General features: G+C 36.4%; 2 protein-coding genes across 2 annotated transcripts in view; one reads left to right on the top strand and one right to left on the bottom strand.

Moving 5' to 3' along the window:
• The window catches only part of LOC132597580 (uncharacterized), a 33,290-nt gene extending 23,232 nt beyond the window's left edge, over positions 1-10,058 (bottom strand). The window contains exons 1-2 of the mRNA XM_060301531.1: positions 9,849-10,058; positions 9,308-9,810 (exon numbers count right to left, since the gene is read on the bottom strand). Of these exons, the coding sequence (XP_060157514.1) occupies positions 9,308-9,810; positions 9,849-10,058 (713 nt within the window). The remainder of the gene's footprint in view (positions 1-9,307; positions 9,811-9,848) is intronic.
• Positions 9,394-20,712, top strand: part of ZNF804A (zinc finger protein 804A) — a 318,173-nt gene continuing 306,854 nt past the window's right edge. The window contains exon 1 of the mRNA XM_030850238.2: positions 9,394-10,167. Within this exon, the coding sequence (XP_030706098.1) occupies positions 10,057-10,167 (111 nt within the window). The 5' untranslated portion in view covers positions 9,394-10,056. The remainder of the gene's footprint in view (positions 10,168-20,712) is intronic.

Below are 20,712 nucleotides of genomic sequence, written 5' to 3'. Positions count from 1 at the left end.
AGATTACAAGATGGAAGCTGCATGTGTAGCATGGCAGAACACCAAGGCGGAAGATCCTGAGTCACTGACACTGTTTGTCCTGGACAACTCATACACTGACTACCATGAATGAGAGAAGTAAATTATTTTGCTTAAATTTTTGTCTTTTTGGGGTCTTTTTAGAGATCTGATGTTTATTCTCACTAATACACTAGGGAAACCTAATTTACCTCATGTTCTAACGCTCATAAATAGAAAGGCAACACATTTGTTGATATAAAATAAAAATGAAGAGATTTTACCATAGGGAGATGCATTATTTTAATGCATTTGCTTTTTCAAATACTTGTCCAAATACTTCTTCCACTCCTGTAACTCAGTCAGTCAACGATAATTACTGAGCACATTCTAAGCTCAAGGTACTTTTCAAGGCCCTGGGGACGCAACAGTGAGCAAACCAGACAGTTGCTCCTCTTAAGGTGCATTGATATTGCTGGGGGACTGAAAAGGTAAACAGATAAATTAATTGCAGAGGTTAATTTAAATAGGCAGAAAGTTTCCTCAATTTCTTCTAAAATTCTAAAAAAACCCAAACATTATTACATCTCCACTTATAATCATTAAAAACATTATCTTTTAAGAAATGAAGCCTGCCTTCACCCAATCCTTCTGACTCTTGCCCCCAAACCATTCAACTTAATATTGACAGTGTTAATCCGTATTAAGTTTCTGTTGCATATCCAGTCTTTCTGCCTTTCCCCTATGCTTATCAATAGCCATCTGTTTATTTGTCTGTAAAAATACATATGCTAATTTATTTATACCAAAATGAAACCACACTGTAGTTATTAGTCTTGATGTTCTTGGGTGAAAATCCTACATGACAGAGACATAACTATTTTTTAAGAATTTATCTCTAATATACCATCGCAAGCATTTTTATTAATTTCTGCTATTTATGCTCCTTTATAAATATATGGATTGCTTTTAAATTTTAGGTTTTACAAATATTCTGCAATGAAGACTTTGTGCTTATATTTTTATCTCTTCATGATGTTATTTCTGTGTAATAGTCTGCAAGAAGTAGAATGGCTGAGTCATGCAACATGTACTTTTTACAGTTTTATGAACAAAACCAAATTACACTTCAAACAGTTGTACCAATTTATATTACAACTAACCTTAAAAGACTAGTAAATGCTATCAATCTATTTTTATTTTGAATGGTCTGATAGAAAAAGTGAGTCAACAACATCTCATGTTTATTCACATTTCTTTTGCGAATTATTCCTTTATATATTTTGCTTATTTCCCTAAGACTTTTTGCTTTATAAATTTTGCTCTTATGTTATTTGGTGCATAAATGTTTGTGAATGTAATATTTTCTTCACCAATTGTACTCTTCAATGTTTTTGGCCTTAAATACTATTTCATAGGGTAGAAGTGGTTTCTCTCTGTTTGCATTTGCTTATTTATATTCATCCATCTCTTTACTTTCAAATTCTCTATCACTTTAGATTTAGACATGTTGCTTGTTAGAGTTTATAATCTGAAAATCTTCACCTTTCTTAGGATAAGTTAAATTATTCCCATTCATTGTGAAAACATAAATGTTTGTCAGATGCCTAATGTTTCTTCTTTTCTTATTATTTGTTATATTTTTATGGTTTCTCATTTTCTCATCTTTACATTTTCTAGAGTGAAAAGATTTAATATATTTTCCTAGAACTTAATAATTAGTAAAGATATCTTTTTTCCTTCATGTAAAGGAAAATTAATTATCACTTAAAATATGAACATCTGCAAAAATATTTAAATAAAAATAATCATAGTTTTACTATTGAGAGATTTCTCTATTAACACATTGTTGTAATATCATGAAATCACATTTTTGTATATATTTTTGTGTACATTGGGCTATTCTTTTGTATATATAGATGCAATTTTATATCTGCCATTTTTATAACATTACCTTCATTGCCATTTTTTATGGCATTAAAATATAATATTTGCAATAAGATATCTTTTGGATTAATTGTATTGTTTAACCATTTTTCCATTGTTTACATTTTATGTTGTTTATGGTATTTGTCTATCACACATAATTGAAAAACAAATATCTGGTTTCTTCCTTAAGATTTCTAACTAGAATTCAGGATCTTCATGTACATATTTAAAAATTGAATGTTGTGGATTCAGTTAGTTATAAAAATCCAATTCATACTAACTTAACTTAAATAACTAATTTTATCACACGGGTTCCGAGTTGTCACATAGAAACATGTGAAAGCAAGCAGATCTTAAGAATGGGTTTGGGGCTTCCCTGGTGGCGCAGTGGTTGAGAGTCCGCCTGCCGATGCAGGGGTTGCAGGTTCGTGCCCCGGTCCGGGAAGATCCCACATCCTGCGGAGCGGCTGGACCCATGAGCCATGGCCGCTGAGCCTGTGCGTCTGGAGCCTGTGCTCCGCAATGGGAGAAACCACAACAGTGAGAGGCCCACGTAACGCAAAAAAAAAAAAAAAAAAAGAATAGGTTTGTAGGAATATTCCCCCTTCTTAATCTCTATAGAAGAATGGTACATTGTGGCAATAATGTCCACCACTTCTTCCTAAGCTTCTTAGAGTCCAGGCACACAAAATATTACTGGCCCATCATGAAACTTAGTATGAGACTCTTGGACTTGCTTGGTTCAGGGGCCCACCACGGAACAATCAACTTTAGTAAAGAACTAAGTCGTTTGATAGACAAGTTAAAGCTTTGTAGATGGTGAATGGGGGTGAGGTTTATGATACTTATTTTCAAATTTATTTTCATGAATATTATACTACTAATATTCCCATCTGAATTATATTAAGTCTCCATTTTACCATTACCTCATAATCCGAGTGAAATATTTATTTATAAATCAATTTGATAAGTTAATAAAATGCATATAGTTTAAATTTATGTTTATTTGGTTCTAAATCAATATGACCATATGTAAACTTGAAACCTCAGTGAAAATGTCCATATCCTCTTCCTCCTATTAGCGAAAGGTTTGCTAGAGAAGAGGGGAGTTCAAGTATATATAGGTTGTGTTGAGGGACAGTATTGAGTCTTGATCTTCTATTATCTTTTTAAAAATGTTCACATCTGTTCTACATACAACAATATTTCCACAAAATTTCTCTCATACAAATAGCACACATGCCTGGTTTCTTAGCTTGGTTGCAGAATTTATTTTTTGTAAATTCTTTACAGTCTTTTTGGTATATTCCAGAAACTGCTTTTTCAAGGTCACCAATGACTTTCAATGTGTCCAACTTAAGATCACCTCTCTGATCTCATCTTACCTGAGTTATCAACAGTATTCCTCATAGTTGATCAATCTCTCCTTAAATTTGACTTTTTTTTTTTTTTTTTTCCTGGAAGGAAGAGCTTCCAAGGCATCATGTTCACTTGGTTTGAGCACCATTGGGAGCTCATTCCTTGTCTCCTATTAAAACTGCTTTTCATAGAGTCAGCTCTATGGGTACAGATACAGTTTATTATATTATTAGACACAAAGTCTACCCTGACTAATGATTATTCCCTTTGTTTCCAGTGTTTTTAATAACTATGAATAATTAAACAATGTTGCATTAAGTATTATTGTGAATATCCTTTTATTCTACGTAGAGAGTCCCAGGAATGCAATGGCTAGGTCAAAAGTTATATGCAATTTTAATGTTAATAGATGTTGCCAGATTGCTTTCCAAAAAGACTGTAAAACATAGGAATGTAATAATTGCTCAAATTTTTCTTGACTTACAATAATATATCTTAATGTTATTCCTTCCGGTAAATTAGATGTATAGTATCCAATTATATTAATTTCTTTGGCAACGTATTAGAAATGTGGCTTTGACTCTAAAATTAGCAATTTTCTGGCATCTATCCCAATTTTACTAATTAGAATTGAAAAGTAAAGGAATAAAAAGGTAAAATCCATTATCAGAATCAGATAAATAGACTGGTCAATAGGTGACCTACCATTATTTTAAGACATGTGAAAGAACTGCATAATATAAATTGTTTAATTTACTTCCAGGGTTAAACCCAAGCAAAATTATAAAAGTTTTCTCTGATTGTTTACATGTGTATCAATTTCCACATTTCCACAATTTCTGCATGTCCCCCAGCTATTTAAGACATACATCCTGAAGTAGGAAATTAAAATGGTGCTCTGTACTGCCAGGGCTGATCAATATCAGCTCTAGAGAAGTTGCCAAAGAATCAGAGAAATTAAAGCTTGAAATACATAAGATCATATTTGGCTTATTCCCTTTCTTTTAGAGGTGAAATAACTGAAGTTAAGGAAGTTGAATCACTCCTTGACCATATTCCATGGTTGCTTTAGTTGGACATATCTTAAAGTGGTTTCTAGTTAGGTATTAACTGTGATAGTGTCTACCCAAATTTAGGTTCAATATATCATTGATTATTAGGTGCCTTTTTGTTTTTAACAACTCTGTAATTCAGATATCTTATAATCAGTGGCTTCTTACAGTTAATTGGCAGTGTGTTTTATTTATAGTGGAGATAAAAAGAATATATCTTACAACTGACAGGATATCAGATTTCTCAAAATACAGTATTTGTTTTTAACAGGCCCCACATTTAAATACAGCAGATCTGAGATACAGAAACAGGAATAGGGAGATTGGACTACTTTTAAGTAATAATTAACTAATAATTACCTTAAAAAGTCACCATCTCTTTTCAAATCATACCACAGTAGTATCAGCTTCAGATAAGGTCAGTAATGGTTTTTCAATACTTATCCCATGACTAGCATATACCAGTTTTCTCATATTTGAATAACATATAGATCCTTTTTAAAGATTCTCTACCATAAATTAAGTTCACTAGTGACATACTGAAATATGTTAACATCAAACTAATTATGCTTATATGCTTATATGCATCAAACCCCATATGCTTATAACTCTTATGTAAATACAAAACAAAAAATAGAAATCAAATAAAAATACAACAGACAAAATATCCAAATTTGCAATCTTAATTTAATACAACAGATGATGTTGCTTTGCTGAAACCAAATCCTATCTCAAAACATGAATGTGTTTACGAGTATTTCTGTCAATACTGATCTAAGTATGCCTGATGATTATAGTGATATGGGTACTGTATGGTGATATAGGTCTCCCACCACTTTTCTCCATTTTATGCCACACCTTTGTTCATACAGCATGTCATGACATCATTTGAACACATTTTAAAATAAACAAAACATTTATATGTTAAGTTCCTAGATTTTTCCTCATTAATCCAAAATAATAAAAGTAATAATACTTGACACCAATGTGATCACAAACATGAATGCAAACACAAGAGATATATAGTGACAGAACTGAGTTACAGATTATTGTTAGATTATTATAGTAATAAAAAGGAAAGTTCTGAATCCCAATAATATACTCTGTAACCACTAAGATTACATCACAGACACATTTGAATAACACTGGAATATGCTTTTTTTTTTTTTCTCAAATGATATAAGAAGGGGAACTTGGTTCACAGAAGCTCAGGTAAGGCTGAGTTTCTGGGACCCAGAAGTTAATTTGTGGATAGTTCACTTTAGCAATGGGAAGTTATCCAGATAGAGTAAAAGCATTCAGAGATTGTAATGACAGGAAGTAGGAAGTCCAGTCATGCGAAGGTAGCAACGTATGGTCTCAAACATCAGTAGGTAAACTCAGGGAAGTTTTACTTCCCTCTGGAAGAACTGGACAGAGGGAATCACAGCAGGGATTCAGGATAGAGGGGTCCAGCTGCTGGTCTGGGAAAAAAGGCAGGACCTTGGTTTTACATTTCACGGCAGTAACTTTATCCTGAAATTCTGCGTGAGCCAGTAACAGGTCAGGAACAATGCTCAGTTGCTGTGCAGAAACCTGGTACCCAGCTTTGGGCTAAGCAAAGTAAAATGAGGAACAAGGAGTGAGGTAAATTAATATAAGCACAGAGCATACGGGATCTTGATTTGAATCACAGTGGTAGAAAAGGGAAAACTGAAGGGGAAACTGCACCAGTAGAAAGGGAAAATTGAAGTGTAGTGGTGGCAAAAAATGAACTGCAATTTTTTTTAGAGTAATGTCAGTTACTTAAAACGTTTATGTGTAATTTATTAATTGTAATTTTTTCAGCTGGTAAGTTGGTAATTAAACCCAAGTTATCTATAATGATCCCATATTTTTAAAAATTTTATGATTAAGAAAGATTGATTCTGCATGTTTACAATAGCAGATAGATGTTTAACCTAACACAAATTTTCTAAGTCTTTGAAAGGGAAATCTTTTATTCTTTAAATTAAGAGTGGCATTGTTCCATAGAAATAATCAATGCCAAAATGGCCACTAATAACATAAATCAGAATTATTTGAAATAATGGGAACAGACCATGGATATCAAAGAGATTGTAACACAATAGGAAATTTGAAGATGCTTACTTATATACTTACTTCCTTTGCATCATGACAAAAGGAAAGACATGGGAACAGCAAGATGGAAGGTCACAATAATTTGTCACTGTTTACTGATTTTAATTTATTGCCACAGAAAGGTATGATTTCTCTCCGAGATGATGGGGAAGTCCTGATTTCCTACTTGACTTCTCTTAATTTTTAGCAAATCAAATGAAAAAAAATTATTTCATATTTTAATAGAAGAATTCCATTATGCCTAGGAGTTGTTTGCTGTAATTAGAAGCCAGAATGCACATGGTGGTGGCTTATTTTTCTCTTGAATTTTAAGGTTGATATAATGTAATGAAGAGTCCACTAGCAACAGAGCTCATTGGTGACGGCATAATGAATATCATATAGTGTGATTAGTAGTTTTATTTGAATGACCGTTACAGTATAGACATGGCTACTCAATTGAAATGAGGGTAAACAAAAGGAATCTGCATTCTCTTCTCATATATGTCTGTGTAAGTTCAAGTTGTGGGTATAGAATCTTGCTGATTACACTCAGCGTTAGGTAATGTTGAGATAGATTACTTCATGTGTAGTGAAACAATGAGGATAAATTTTATGTAAAAAAATTTACATTCCTTTTTTAACTGTCAGCATCCTTCATGTATTAGCAACAGACCTATGGTGTATTTACTACCATTTATACACAGGTTTAGATATTGCAGTCAAAAGCTACCCCGTCATATCATCAAGCTTGTAAGTGGCAAAGGTAGACTATTCTGACAGTAAAGTGAATCTTTTCAGAGATTATTTCACTAAAGTTGGTTTTTAGGATATATACATCATCATATAAATGTATGTATATCATATATATGGTATATATTATATATCAACTTTGCCAGTAGAAACACAATATAGCATCCCATATAGACGATATTCTGTTCCATGGGACAATTCAAGTAACTGTGGTTCCTGTTTCCTGAACTGGAAATTGAGCTTCATGATGTAGATACAGATCTGAACATTCTGTCAGAAGTATTTTGAAAGAAAAATATTGCAAAAAACCTAGCTTAGATTATTATGACTTACATACACAAGAAATCTATATTATCTGATTCTTTCACATATGGGCCATCTTCCATTTCCTTAGGAGATTCCTTGGTTTGGTTCAGTAAAAATGAAGATTTTATCTCCTGTCTAATAATTGCAAGTTTCCAAAACTTCAAAAGACATAATGAAAATCATACAGGTCATGAGTTGTTCCCAAGGTGATATGTACAGAGAATCACTACAGTCTCAAAATATAAATTAAAAATAACTCTAATGAAAGGAGCCAAAATGGATTTGATTTGCACACAGTATTTGGTGGAGATCACTTAATTTTTTTTCTAATAAGATTGTGTTCATACTGAATTGTAACAAATTATTAGGTGATCTGTTCCACAGAGTATAGAAGTTTTGTAAATTCTTGCTTTCTCTTTCTCCCAAGACTTCCAGACTCCCCCAAGTGGATATCTGAGAAATTTAGCCAAGTACCTCTAAATAACTGACACTTCATAATGAGCTTTGATAAATCCATACCAACTTTTTTTCTTTGTTTCAATTGAAGCAAGATACATGGAGAGTTTCCCTTAGATGAATCTAGCACTTCCCTCTTTCACCCCTGTAATTTACAAATTACTCACATGACTATTGCCTCTTATAATTACTCTTTTTCTCTCTTTGTTCTTCCTCTTTCAAAGAGTGAAATTGAACTGGCAGATTCATTTAAGGACCATATTGTGGTTTGCAGAGTCACTGCTATGTAAAATCATATATATGGGACACCCAGAATGGACTGTCTTGAAATCTTGACCTTCAAATAAACAAGATCAACACAATTTATATCAAAGTGCAGTATGCTCTGACGCAGGAGCATCAGAATGCCTGGAATCTGCTCTAACCAATTAAGCCATTCTAGGCAAGAAGAAAATAAAGCCTTCAGTAAATCCATTGAAGCCACCATCTCCCAGCCTCCCACTGCCTGTTATCGATCTTTTTAAGAGCGGACTAATGAGTCGCATATACACCTGATGGGATGCTCTCACCCTACCACCTCCGAGGAGTTAAACTTACACAAAGAATCAACTGGGTGAGAGGGAGGGTGGCAGGGCACATCTAGGCCGATGGCTACCTTGGCCCCTTAAAACCCAGCGCGATGGTTTCTCTTCAGTGAACGCAGCAGACCCCTACTTTCCTAACGAGCCCATTAGTTCCTTTGCGGGAGATTTTCCTTTCAGGTCGCTTCTAGGGCAAACGCTTTTGTTCGCTACCACTCTCTGTGGTGGGAAAAGAACTGTAGAGAAACGCAAAGCAAGCTCGTGGCAGCAGCTTCTTTGCGGCAAAGCATCCCTTTCCGTTCAGCTTTGGCAATTTAGCAGGAACCTAGGTTCTCAGGGGACGAGGGTGAGGGGAACTCCGGGTCGAGGAACACATAAGCCAAGAATCTGTTTTTACTTTCTATCCATTTCACTCGTATCCCCACAACTACCCCTCCCCGCCCCCCAAACTATCAACACAAACCTTTATGATCTCTACAAATGGGTGGTGGGTGGAGGGACATTTTCTTCCTCTAAGATTCGGAACAGAATCCAGCCTCCATACTAAAACCACATTAAAAATAAATAAGATCAAATAAGCTAAACGCAATGGGTAGTAACTATCTCAAGAGAGAAGCAGCTGGCACCTGCCTGGATACGCGGCAGTTGCAAGCGGTTGGCTTTTCGTGCTGAATTATTAATTTATTTACCGCCCCCCCCCCATCGTCCCCTCCTCCTTCCCTGACTGCTAGGCAAGAAATCTCCGTGTCTCTACATTTTCCCCTCCGCCCCCACCTTACAGGAGTCTCCCACTTCTCGGTCTCGGGCCGCTCTGCCGCCCGCCCGCGGTGGCCTTCGAGTCCCTGGCCCTCCGCCGCCGCGGCGCTGCGCTGGGGGGCGTCTCGCTCGCCGCGCGCTCCCACTCGCGCCCAGACCGGCGCTGCCGTGGGTCCCGGCGGCGGCGGGGGAGGGCGGAGGGAGGCCGCGGGTGACAGATGTACTCCTCTGACAGCTCTCAGTATCAGCCCAGTGGCTCCCTGCCATTGGCTCAGTGCAATGGACCGGCAACGCCGCTCAATATAATAACACTCATGCCTGCCAGCAGCAGCAACTCCGAGTGCTGGCACCGAGAGCGGGGGATGCTGCTGCCGCCGCCGCCGCCGCCACCGCCGCTGCCGCTCGGGCGGCTCCCGCTGCCCGGCTCCGCTCGGCCGCGCAGCCGGCATTGACTCGCGCTCCGCTCCTGGCTGCCTGGCCGGCCCCTCCCAGCCCGGGATCCTCCCGCGGGGCGAATCGCTCTAAGGCGCATTAGGAGAGAAACACAGCTGAGACGGACAGCGCGGCGAGCATGCGGAGGCGGAGGAACCTCGGCGCGCACGGCAGAGGCGCGTAGTGATCCTGTCTCCGGCGGGCGTGCGAGAGAGGCGGCGGTTCGCCCTGGCGGCGGGTCCCTAGCCCAACCTCCCCGGGCCCCGGCGCGCTGCGGCTGCTGGCGCGGGGTGCCTGGAAGCGGCGGCTGCGGTGGAGGAGGCGGCGGCTGCTCCATGGAGTGTTACTACATTGTCATCAGCTCCACGCATCTCAGCAACGGACACTTTCGCAACATAAAGGGAGTTTTCCGGGGCCCTCTCAGCAAGAACGGGAACAAAACTCTGGTAATCGCTTCTGTTTTCCTCTCTCTCTCTGTCTCTCTGTCTCCTGTTTAAGAGGACATTTGGAGGATTGAGGTTATTGTGAGGGTTTGGGGGTGTCACAATTCAATTTGGTTTATAATATATTCATTTATTTGTCTTGTGAGCGTGGGGTGAGAATTTGGTGTAGAAAACGGTAGGAATCTCAGGGAAGCTGAGATCCATGGCTTTGGTTGACACTTTCCCAACGCTCGGGACCCTCCAACTCACTCCGTCCTGGTGGAGATTACCACGGTTTCTCTTTATTCGAAACAAATTATGTCAACAGGATCTTTTCTTAAGAAAGAAAAGAAAATAACCCCAACCCCAAGTGACCCTATAGCCTCTGTCGCTTTAGGAAGCTGAAGGTAATGAGGATGTGGGTGCCTCTCGTGGAGGCGGGGGGCCATGTGACTGGTGGTGCGGGGCAAGTGGCGGGACTGAGTGATGGTCTCAGAAGGAGTTTGTGTTCCGGCTGTCTCAGGAAGGACTGGCAGCAAACTTCTCTAGTGAGAAGTTGTCAGTACAAAGCTTAACTGAGTGACTCCAGAACCCCATGCCGTCAGCTTTAAGTTATTCACTCAAAAGAGGTTGGAGATAAGTGTGACGGGTGAGCACTCTGACACAGTCAGAGCCACAAGGAAAAACGTGTTAGACAAACAGAGCCCGTGCAGTCCTGGGAGGTTCTCACTGGACCACCGAGCTTCTCTTTCAGCATTCTAGTAGGAAAAGGACTCCTGACTGGTGAGAGATGTGCTGAGCATTGAGATAGTACAGGGTGATGGCCCTTACTTTTTCTTTCATATCCCCTTTTAGCTACAAAACCTCCCTGCAGAACTGACTCCCAAGTCTTGGTATCTCCTGAGAACTACACCCCCAATAACGAAAAAGGGAAGTAGAGAGAAGGCTCATTAGGCTAAGTACTGCAAACAGAGTAGAGCCGAGTAAGGTGGTAATATGCAAATGTATGCATCACGAAAGTCTGGGTCTATTAGCAAGCAGCACCCCGTGCCCCCCTTTTAACAAAGTGATTACTGAGCTCTGAATAGGTAGAGTTGAAGTTTAAGGACAGAGTCAATTAGTCCAAAAGTAAATACAGTATTCTTCATCTATTTTCTTTATATATCTTAAAATATGATTCTACATAAATTTTTTTCTAAATGTGCTGTGCATCTGTCTTCCAAGAATGAAAAGTTCTCTTCTGAAGTTTTAAGTGAATTCTGACATTGATGTGATTCATTTGATTATTTTCTTTTTTCCCTTGAATCTCTTGGACATCTTCCTCTCAGCTCATTTAAGATTCAAAGAAGTAGGGTTAATTTATCGCTTTTATTATTGTCCTGGATAAGATTGTTTACTGTTGTTGTTGATCAAAGAAAATACTCTTCTGTGGTCTTCCTTAGTGGAGTACTATACAGAGCAATAGGCACAGGCTAAGGTAATTATGGAAAGTGTTCTGGCTAGACTTAGAGAAGTCAACTATATGTGAAGGTAATTTGGGGGAGGGGAAGCGCTTCATTTTGAAAAAAGTGTGCACTGGTTTGTTTTTTAAATCAAGTTTCACTTATGAGAAAAGGCAAACTTATTGACTGAACAAGATCTCATCTCCATAGTTATAATAATGGTGTAGGTAATAAAGCCACAGAATAAAGTTCATAGAAAAAAACATTTATTTGCCAAACCTCAACTTGTTAAAATTCTGGTAATCTTGATTCTTAAATCAACCTTGGGCTTCCATAAATGATTGAACTTGCTTAAGCTAATGTTTGTTGTCGGTTTGAAGTTGATTAGTTCTTTATCACTCATATTGACAAAAGGTAGGTTAAACTGTAGATCTGCCAGTTTAATCTTCAAATTAAAATAGGTGTTAAAGAGCAGCTACCTAAATGAGATGAATAAATCTAAATATATGCAAATGTCAGAAGCAACAAACTGGGATAAAAAGGCTTAGAAATAGTTCCTATCCTATTTTATTTATGGTAAAAGGACTTATAGGGACTTCATAGCTAATCCTTCAAGATTGTGTTTACAAACTGCCCAAGTTAGTGTTTCCTGTGCAAGAGATTTACACCGACTGAAATGATGTAGATTTTTCATATATGGTTCCACTATATTTGAAACTATTACTTTAAAAAGTAATATATGTCATGTGTGGCTTTTCTATGTCTTTTGATGATTTTGTTATTGAAAAGAATGAGATTTATACCTGTCTATAACAGAAGAGATTCTAAATATATTCATAAATGAATTTTTTAATTAAATAATTTTCTATACTTATCTAAAAATGTATTTTTTACAGCAAGTAGGATGCTGTGAAGATTTATTATAAGCTAAAACTTACTATAAGCTAAAAACAGAAAACTGAACCTGAAACTTCTCAGAAATAGCAACCTTAATAAGAAACACAAATATTATCTTAAAAATATATATATTCCACAATTTGAATATTTTCAAGTAAGGATTTATGGTTGTCATGTTTTTAATCCCATTTTTATAGAGTAGTAATTATGAGATCTTTTTTACTTTCTTGTCTATTTGATTTTGACATATTGTGAACTTTGCCTTTGAAGACATCATCACATTTTTGCATTTTGAAATGTGTATTAAGTTAAAAAAATTTTAATGAGTGGTTTTTTTGTTTTTTTTTTCTTATTTCGGGAAAGCACAACTTAAAACGTAAAATCCATTGAGGGATTTTTCCAAAGAAATTCCAATTAGTTTTCAACCACTAGATAACTAATGGATATTCTGAACATTTTTTAAATTCATATTTTTAAAACATTATTTTCTAGGCTTTAAAATTTTTGAACTGATTTAAGATAGGCTATAACTGTTAATACAGTGTTCTTTCAAGAATTAGAAGTTACCTATAGAATAAATTTACTTACAGAATAAAACTCATTGTTTACTGACCTTGGTTAATTGCTTTAGTCCTAAATCCAGAATGTAATCCTGCTACTCATACTGAGGATATTATCAAAATGTACAGACCTTTCCATAGATCATATTATGTCACTCACACAATAAAATTTTAAGCATACTTAAAGATTAAGCCTATTGATAATCTTGATCCTATTCTTGGGCTTTTAAATATATTCCTTTTCACAATTTTAACTGAATATACGCAAATCTCCATTTTGCAAGGTCTTACCATCAAAGAGAAAGTTCACTCTACTTGTGATGATTTCTGTTATAAATAGCATCATATGTGTGATATAGCTTTAATTCCATGGAATAAGAAATAAGCTAATATTTTATTAGAGCTCCAGAATATGTCTGAATAAGTTACGTGGTTTAATGACAATGAATAAAGTTTACAATCCATGTATTCTTATTGTTTTTCTTTTGATTATCCCAAACCACCATTGTGTATGCATCTGTTTATTAGATAAAGACATTTTGTTATATTTATGTTTTGCAGTTGATCCACAAAAGTTTTTTTGTCCTAATTATATATTTTTAAAGTTTTAATACAAAATATTAAAATATATATACTTTAATGCAGAATTTAAATATATATTTAATCACTTTTAATATGGAATTTGGAGTTTGTGGAACTTTGGAAATCATTACTAATTTGTTTATTACTTCTGTTAGTTGGTCAGCATTTTTATATTTCACAAGAGTATTATGTCTGTTTAAAGACTATGAAATTCAAAAAGAAGGAGTGCTGATTTGAAGTCAGGCAGTGAGTCAATATTATAATGCAGATTTCCTGACTCTAGACATGTTTCCTTTATAATTTATATACTAAATTAGGGAATCCATAGAAATTGGTATGATAATATGGTTACTGATAAAGAGATGGTATTGGTGTCATCTATTGTTTGAAGACACTCTACTTTTCCACTTGGCTTTAGGTGTGGAGAAATAGGGCCAGACTCACAGAATAATTTGAATTCAAATTTATTTTATTTCTTGTCCTCCAATATGCGAACATCAATAATTTTTGTCTTGCCTAAGCCCTGTTCCTGAAGGCTGTCCTCCATTTCCAAAATATTAAGTACCAGGTTTGTCAAGAAAAGATGTATTGATTTATTAATCAGTTATCAACATATTTGTTATTTAGTTCGTTCAGATTTATTGAGATGCTTTAATTGCAAAGCACTATTCTAGGCACCACAGGCTTTGTGCTAAGTATTATGCACTGAATATTATGTTAAGATGTATTCATGGATGCGCCATTCATTTTGAATATGTTGAAAAAATATTCACATATTTTGACAAGTTTGCAGGTTTCTTGTCACTCAAGATATTTTCATATGTATTCATTTTGAAAGTATGAAAAAATTCTGGGTTTTTTCCTTTGTGTATACAGGAGCTCACTAAAATTAGGTAGGTCTTTGAAATATACTATATGGACTTTTGTTCTAATTTTCATTATCTAATGTAACAGTATTTTTCATGTCATTCCCTTACACATTTCTTTATCTCCTACAGTATATAATTTAAAAGGTTTCTCCACTCGCTAAAACCCATTTATGTGGCACATTTAGGGTTGTGCATAAGACTAAAGAAACAAGTTGTTGAATTAGTGCTGCTGAAATGTTCTCATTGTTAGATTAATATCCTCAAGACAGGTCAGGGGTGAGGATGGGTTAGGGTGAATAATATATGGCTAAATTTCCCCACTTTAAAAATTTGGTCATGTAATTAGTTATATATTTTTCCAAGTTTCTTTTACATTATTATACATTCAGTATTAAAGACCATCTTGTGTCTCACTTTCTTGAACTTAATGTGACATATATTCTTTGCTATACTTGTTTTTTATTCTAGCAAAACTACAACATGTGTGTTTTCAGAACACATTATTGGAGTAAGGAAAATAAGATTGAAATACTGATATTATGACCTACTCAAAAATGTAAGCAGTATTTTAAGGCAAATATTGTCAAGTAACATCCGTGATTCTAACATATCTTTTTAAGTTTATCAAATATTATTTAAGTTATTTTTGATAGTTGAAAGTCAAATAGTGACATACTATCTTGTCTTTCCTTTTCAATTATGCACCAATATTTTCTAGTTTATTGATGACTGCGATTACGTTTTTGCTGAAAATACAGATCAACAAGAGCGTTGGAGAACACTAATCCAAAGGTTTCATATAGTTGTATTTGTATTCAGGACCAAATTCAGGTTGCAGAAGTAGTTTGTTCAGTGTGCACTGTGTTTTAAAGTATTTGGGCTTCAGTGCCATTCAAAGGGGAATACACTTCACAGGTTGCTACTGTCTATACTATTTCTTACTGTTATATAAGTTTTCACTTATTTATAATACCTTCCTGACCAATGAAGGCACTTGAATTTTCCACTTCTTGTTTAGTCCGAGAACCAAATTTTACATATGGGGAGACAGAAACATTTTCGTCATTCTACCCTTCATGGTACCAACTTTTAGATAGACAGCAGTCTTCCAAAAAGTTTTCTGCATATTTGTATGTTTCTATACTGTTTATTATGTATTGGTTGAACTGCTTAACAGTATTTTCCAGATCATATATCTAGGATATTATGACCTATCATAATAATTATAATATAGAAACGTGGATTTGAGGATGATGCATTTTTGCATTTTAAAATTGCAGACTTTCGCTCAGACCACAGGTGTTTTTAGTAATTTCTTGTTGTTTTTGGTCTTTTTAAAAATTAATTTTGAATGTAATTTTAGTCTTTATACTTTTGGTAAACATGTTTAGTTCATGTAACATACTTAGAAAATAGTTTTTTGAAAGTATTATACATAGGGGAAATCACACTTTTTAATAAATGTAATCATAATACAGTGTTGAAATAATTTTCTCAGCGATCCTGTTTAACTGAGATATTACTATTGTAGGCAATTGTTGTAATTAGGAGTTTGAGTAATCCTTCCAGAGAGAAAAAAATAGCAGTTTTAATCTGTGGTATACTGCAGCCAAAATTCATTAAGAAGTTTTTATATTTATTTTTCACTTTTTTATATTGCAAACTACAATATCAATAATTTTATTAATTCTATCCTCTAAAAATCTTAGCCTGAAACCATTTGATCTGTTTTATCTCATCAGATTATCCTTTGCCTCTGAGAAAATTATTAACATATATACAATATTATGATGTTGTTTTCAACTAGCAAGGTTTCATTAATTTTATAAATGTATTACAGTACACTTCCTAGCACAGTATAATATAAAGTGGGGTAGTAAATAATTAAAACTCGATCCTAGTTGTCAAAATGACAAAGTCCATTACCTGATGTAGTACTCTGGACTCTTTCATAATGGTTTGGCACCATTAGAAGAAAGTTATGTACTTTTCTAAATGTAAGTACATTTAACGTATTAAATGTTTATGATGACAGTGCCATATTCAAATTATAAGAAAACACTTTTAACTTGCATAGCTTTAGAAAAATGAGCTATGCTGAGTGTGATGACTGGTTTTATGTGTCAACCAGAATAGTACCCAGTTATTTAAACAAACACTAATCTAGGTGCTCTGAAGGTATTTTGTAGATATAGTTAATGTCTGTAATCAGTTGACCTCAAGTAAAGGAAATTACTGTCTATAATGTGGATGGATCTCATGCCATCAGTTGAAAGACTGTAAGAGCAAAAACTGAGATTTCTTGGTGAAGAAGAAATTCTGCCTCATGACTGCAGCATCAAACCCTGCCCTGAGTTTCTAGCCTACTGACCTGTCCTACAGAAGCCCCACAAACCCACAATCAGAGTCAATCCCCAATTCCTTAAAACTCTCTTTTCCTCCCTCTCTCCCCTTCCTCTCCATGTATTCCACCTGCCTCCCCCACCACCACCCCAATTCTCTCTCCATCTCTCCTGTTGGTTCTGTTGATCTAGACCCCAAACAGTACACTGAGGATCAGTTATTACATCTCTTTTACAATAAGAAAACTCAATATTTGAAATATAAATCATATCCAATTCCAATTGGATTTAATTGGAAATAGGTGAAATTGACATTGTTAAACTATTTAGGGTTAAAATTTATAAACCTTAATATGGAATGTTTTTGTTGTTTTATAAAGGAATGTATAATAACTTTATTTTAAATATTTGCCTGGATTACTATGTATCTCTCAATCAATCTCCCTGGATCCTCCCAAAAAAACTTTTATAAAACTGTAAAATATAGTTATTCTTATCTGTTCAGCTCCAATAGCTAATCATACATGCATTTATTGTACTTGAAGAAAATCAGGCTATCTTTAAATGAGAGAAAATATTTTTAAACTTAATATCAAAAGTGTACAATTTGGTAACCCAAATTTAAGAAAGTTGGCTTTAATGGGTGGCTATGTAAAATGAAGGACAAATTTTACAAAACAAAAATGTTTTCATGAAAAATGCACAGAATAGTGTCAGTAACCACCAGCCAGAAACCACCAGGAACAGAGCTCTAGTTGAACCAAGCTGGACCTATTCGTACTTGTTGGAACAAGATAAACTGTACACCTTGATGCATCTCATGAAGAGGAAATAAGGGAGAGTTTTATAGGTTTTGGGATTGTGTAAGGTGATTTTGTGGAGTTTATTGAAACATTGTTTTATTCTGGATTATCCTGTGAGAAAGGAGGGCCATTCTACAATTGGTTATTTTAGTGCTTTTTCTCTAGGAGGCAAGAGGAACGGAGTGGGGGCAAAGCTGTAGTTGGTAGAGAAGCAGCTTTTGCTCATGTTGGCTGGCAGATGGGGATGTTTCATAACAAAAACAGTAGGTTTGTGTTTGTCGGTCCCCAAACATGACTGTGAAGTGGTCTTGTTTTTTCCTGCTTCCTTCATGCTCATCAATGACCTTGTCCGATGTTAGGGGACTGTGAAACTGTTTATCTTTGATAACAGAACCATACCTTACTTTTTTTTTCCTATTTATTTTATTTTTGGCTACATTGGGTCTTCATTGCTGTACATGGGCTTTCTCTAGTTGGGGTGAGCGGGGAGTACTCTCCGTTGCGGTGTGTGGGCTTCTCATTGCGGTGGCTTCTCTTGTTGCACAGCACGGGCTCTAGGCTCTCAGGCTTCAGTAGTTGTGGCTCACGGGCTCTAGAGTGCAGACTCAGTAGTTGTGGCACACAGGCTCAGTACTTGTGGCTCATGGGTTCTAGGTGTGCGGGCTTCAGTAGTTGTGGGGCAGAGGCTTCGTTGCTCTGTGACATGTGGGATCTTTCTGGACCAGGGCTCGAACCCGTGTCCCCTGCAGCAGGCGGATTCTCACCCACTGCGCCACCAGGGAAGCCCCATACCTTACTTTTTGATCTAGACAAGTTCGTAGCTGAGAGTTCCCAGGGGCTGATTTTTTCTTTCTCAGATATGACATGGATGGTTGCAAAGAAAAGGGAGGCAAGACCATCAGAGAATTTCAAGGAAATGAGACCCAAAGCCGGGGAGTCTTAGGGATGAGGGAAGGAGAATGGTTGAAGATTACCAAGGTGGAGCATGGAAGACATGTGCCCTGCACTGGCACATTCTTATGAGGACTCTGGGGAGATAAAACAGTCTCCCATCTCTTAAGAGATAAAGGGGAAAGGCTTTTCAAGAGAGACAAACTTCAGCTGGTGCAAAATGCTGAAGTAAAACTTCAACAAAAAGTCTAAAGCTATAGAGATTTCATTGATAAGGGACATTTCTGAATTCAAGGCACAGTCCAGGTGTTTTAGAACATGTAGGAATATCGAGAATTTTGTCATAAAAGAGGCTGTAACATAATCTCATGGAGATTGAAGTCCAGAAAATGAAGAAAAATTTGGGAATTCTGGACTTCCTGTGGCAACTGACATTACTGGGTATACAGGGTAGTATAAAACTGGTTCCGATAATCCCAGTGCAGGCAGTGGTAGCAGTGGAGTGGTGAACCACAACAGAGAGGAGGAGTCTTGGGGGGAGTGCTCAGAGTTCTTGGGATCATCTTAGACGTCTCCTATGAGACTGAATTATGCACAGCCCTATTGTGAGCCTGAGAGCTTTCTCCTGACCCTTGCTGAATTATCATGCCAGAGAGGCATGGTTAGTTCTGGTGCACAGATTTCCTCCCATATTCAGCCCCTGGGGGCGGGGGGGCAGGTGGGGAAGGTCAGTGTATTAACAGTGATTCAAAGTTTTACCCATCCAAATTGCCTGTTTGTGTCCTTCAGATAGGAAACACCTAAAGAATTTGATGTGGGGCAAGCAAATTTTGTTTGGAGAGAATTTAGGAAATTGCCAAACACTTTGGATTATGGAAAGCAGGGAAGTTTTGGACAATAAGTAACTGAGGAGGAAGTGAGGCCAGTTACAAAGAAGGTAGGGATTTAATGATGAGCGGTTTGAACTAAATGATTTTACTTACAAGGGGTCAAGGACAGAAAGATGGGATAAAATATGGATTCTCTCCTCGTTTAATGAAAGGTCTCAAGTGACATGGTCTAGTGGCTTCCAAGGAAGTGTCAGTGGAAATACCGTAATCTTTGTGGTACTTCCTTCAAAACCTGATATTTAGCAAATCACCTCTCTTTGCTGAAATGAGACAAAGTTCCTTCATAGTAGGGAAGAGAATGACTACTTTCACTCCAAGATTGTGTTCTTGCATCCAGTTTAGCATGCCTTTGTCAAAATATTTACTGTCATACTTACACAGTGGTTGAAAGCACACTTCATAACCAGATGGACCTGAGCCCAAATCCTAAACAGACCTCTGTATCAATAGTGAGTAAAACTTTTTGTAACCAGGATCCCAAATATCAACTCTGTACCTATATAATATTTTATATCAAATTTTTAGTGTAACAGAAATATGCAACTAGATATTTTTTTGACATTAAGTGGCTCGGTAATGTCAAGACTAAAGACTCTGATTTTATTTGTATTTTTCCTACGGTTGTAAGGTGGTTAGTGCTCCAGCCATCACATCTACATTCTAAGCTAGGAAAAATGAGTAAAGAGGAAGGACAAAAAGTTGAATGTTTTTTTTTTTTTTAAGAAATCCCACTCAACAGTGTTGCTTATATCTCTTCTGCTGGAGTTGTGTCATAGGACCACTCCTAAGTGCAGGGAAGAATGGGAACATGATTAATTAAGCCAGGCACATTGCTAAGCTCAATAAAATCAGTGTTATGTTAGTAAGAGAAAGAGGTAACTGATCAGACAAGAGAAGTCTACCACAACTGGTCACTAGCTTTATGACCTTGGTCAAGTTCACCTTTCTATCAGTTATATTATCCTTAAATGGAGGTGATACATAATACCTACCTAGAAAACAGTTTTGCACATCAAGTGAGATATGCAAGTAAAGTAATTTGCACAAGGTTTGACCCTAATAAACTCCCAATAAATGAGGGTAGCTATTGACAATATTTCATACTGGAACATTCATATCTAGAATCTCATCTATTCACTATGTATAAATTTACATAATTTGGACACTTTTAGTGTTGAACAATATCAACGTTTCCTTTTTGTTTTCCTGTTTACCCATGGCACTCCTTACATATTTATCTCCACCCAAGATTCACAAAATCTCCTCCCTTAGAGGAGGGATTGGGCCCTAGTT

Source organism: Globicephala melas, chromosome 7 (assembly GCF_963455315.2).
Source record: "Globicephala melas chromosome 7, mGloMel1.2, whole genome shotgun sequence".
NCBI lineage: Eukaryota > Metazoa > Chordata > Mammalia > Artiodactyla > Delphinidae > Globicephala > Globicephala melas.
This window is presented reverse-complemented; position numbering and strand designations above follow the sequence as displayed.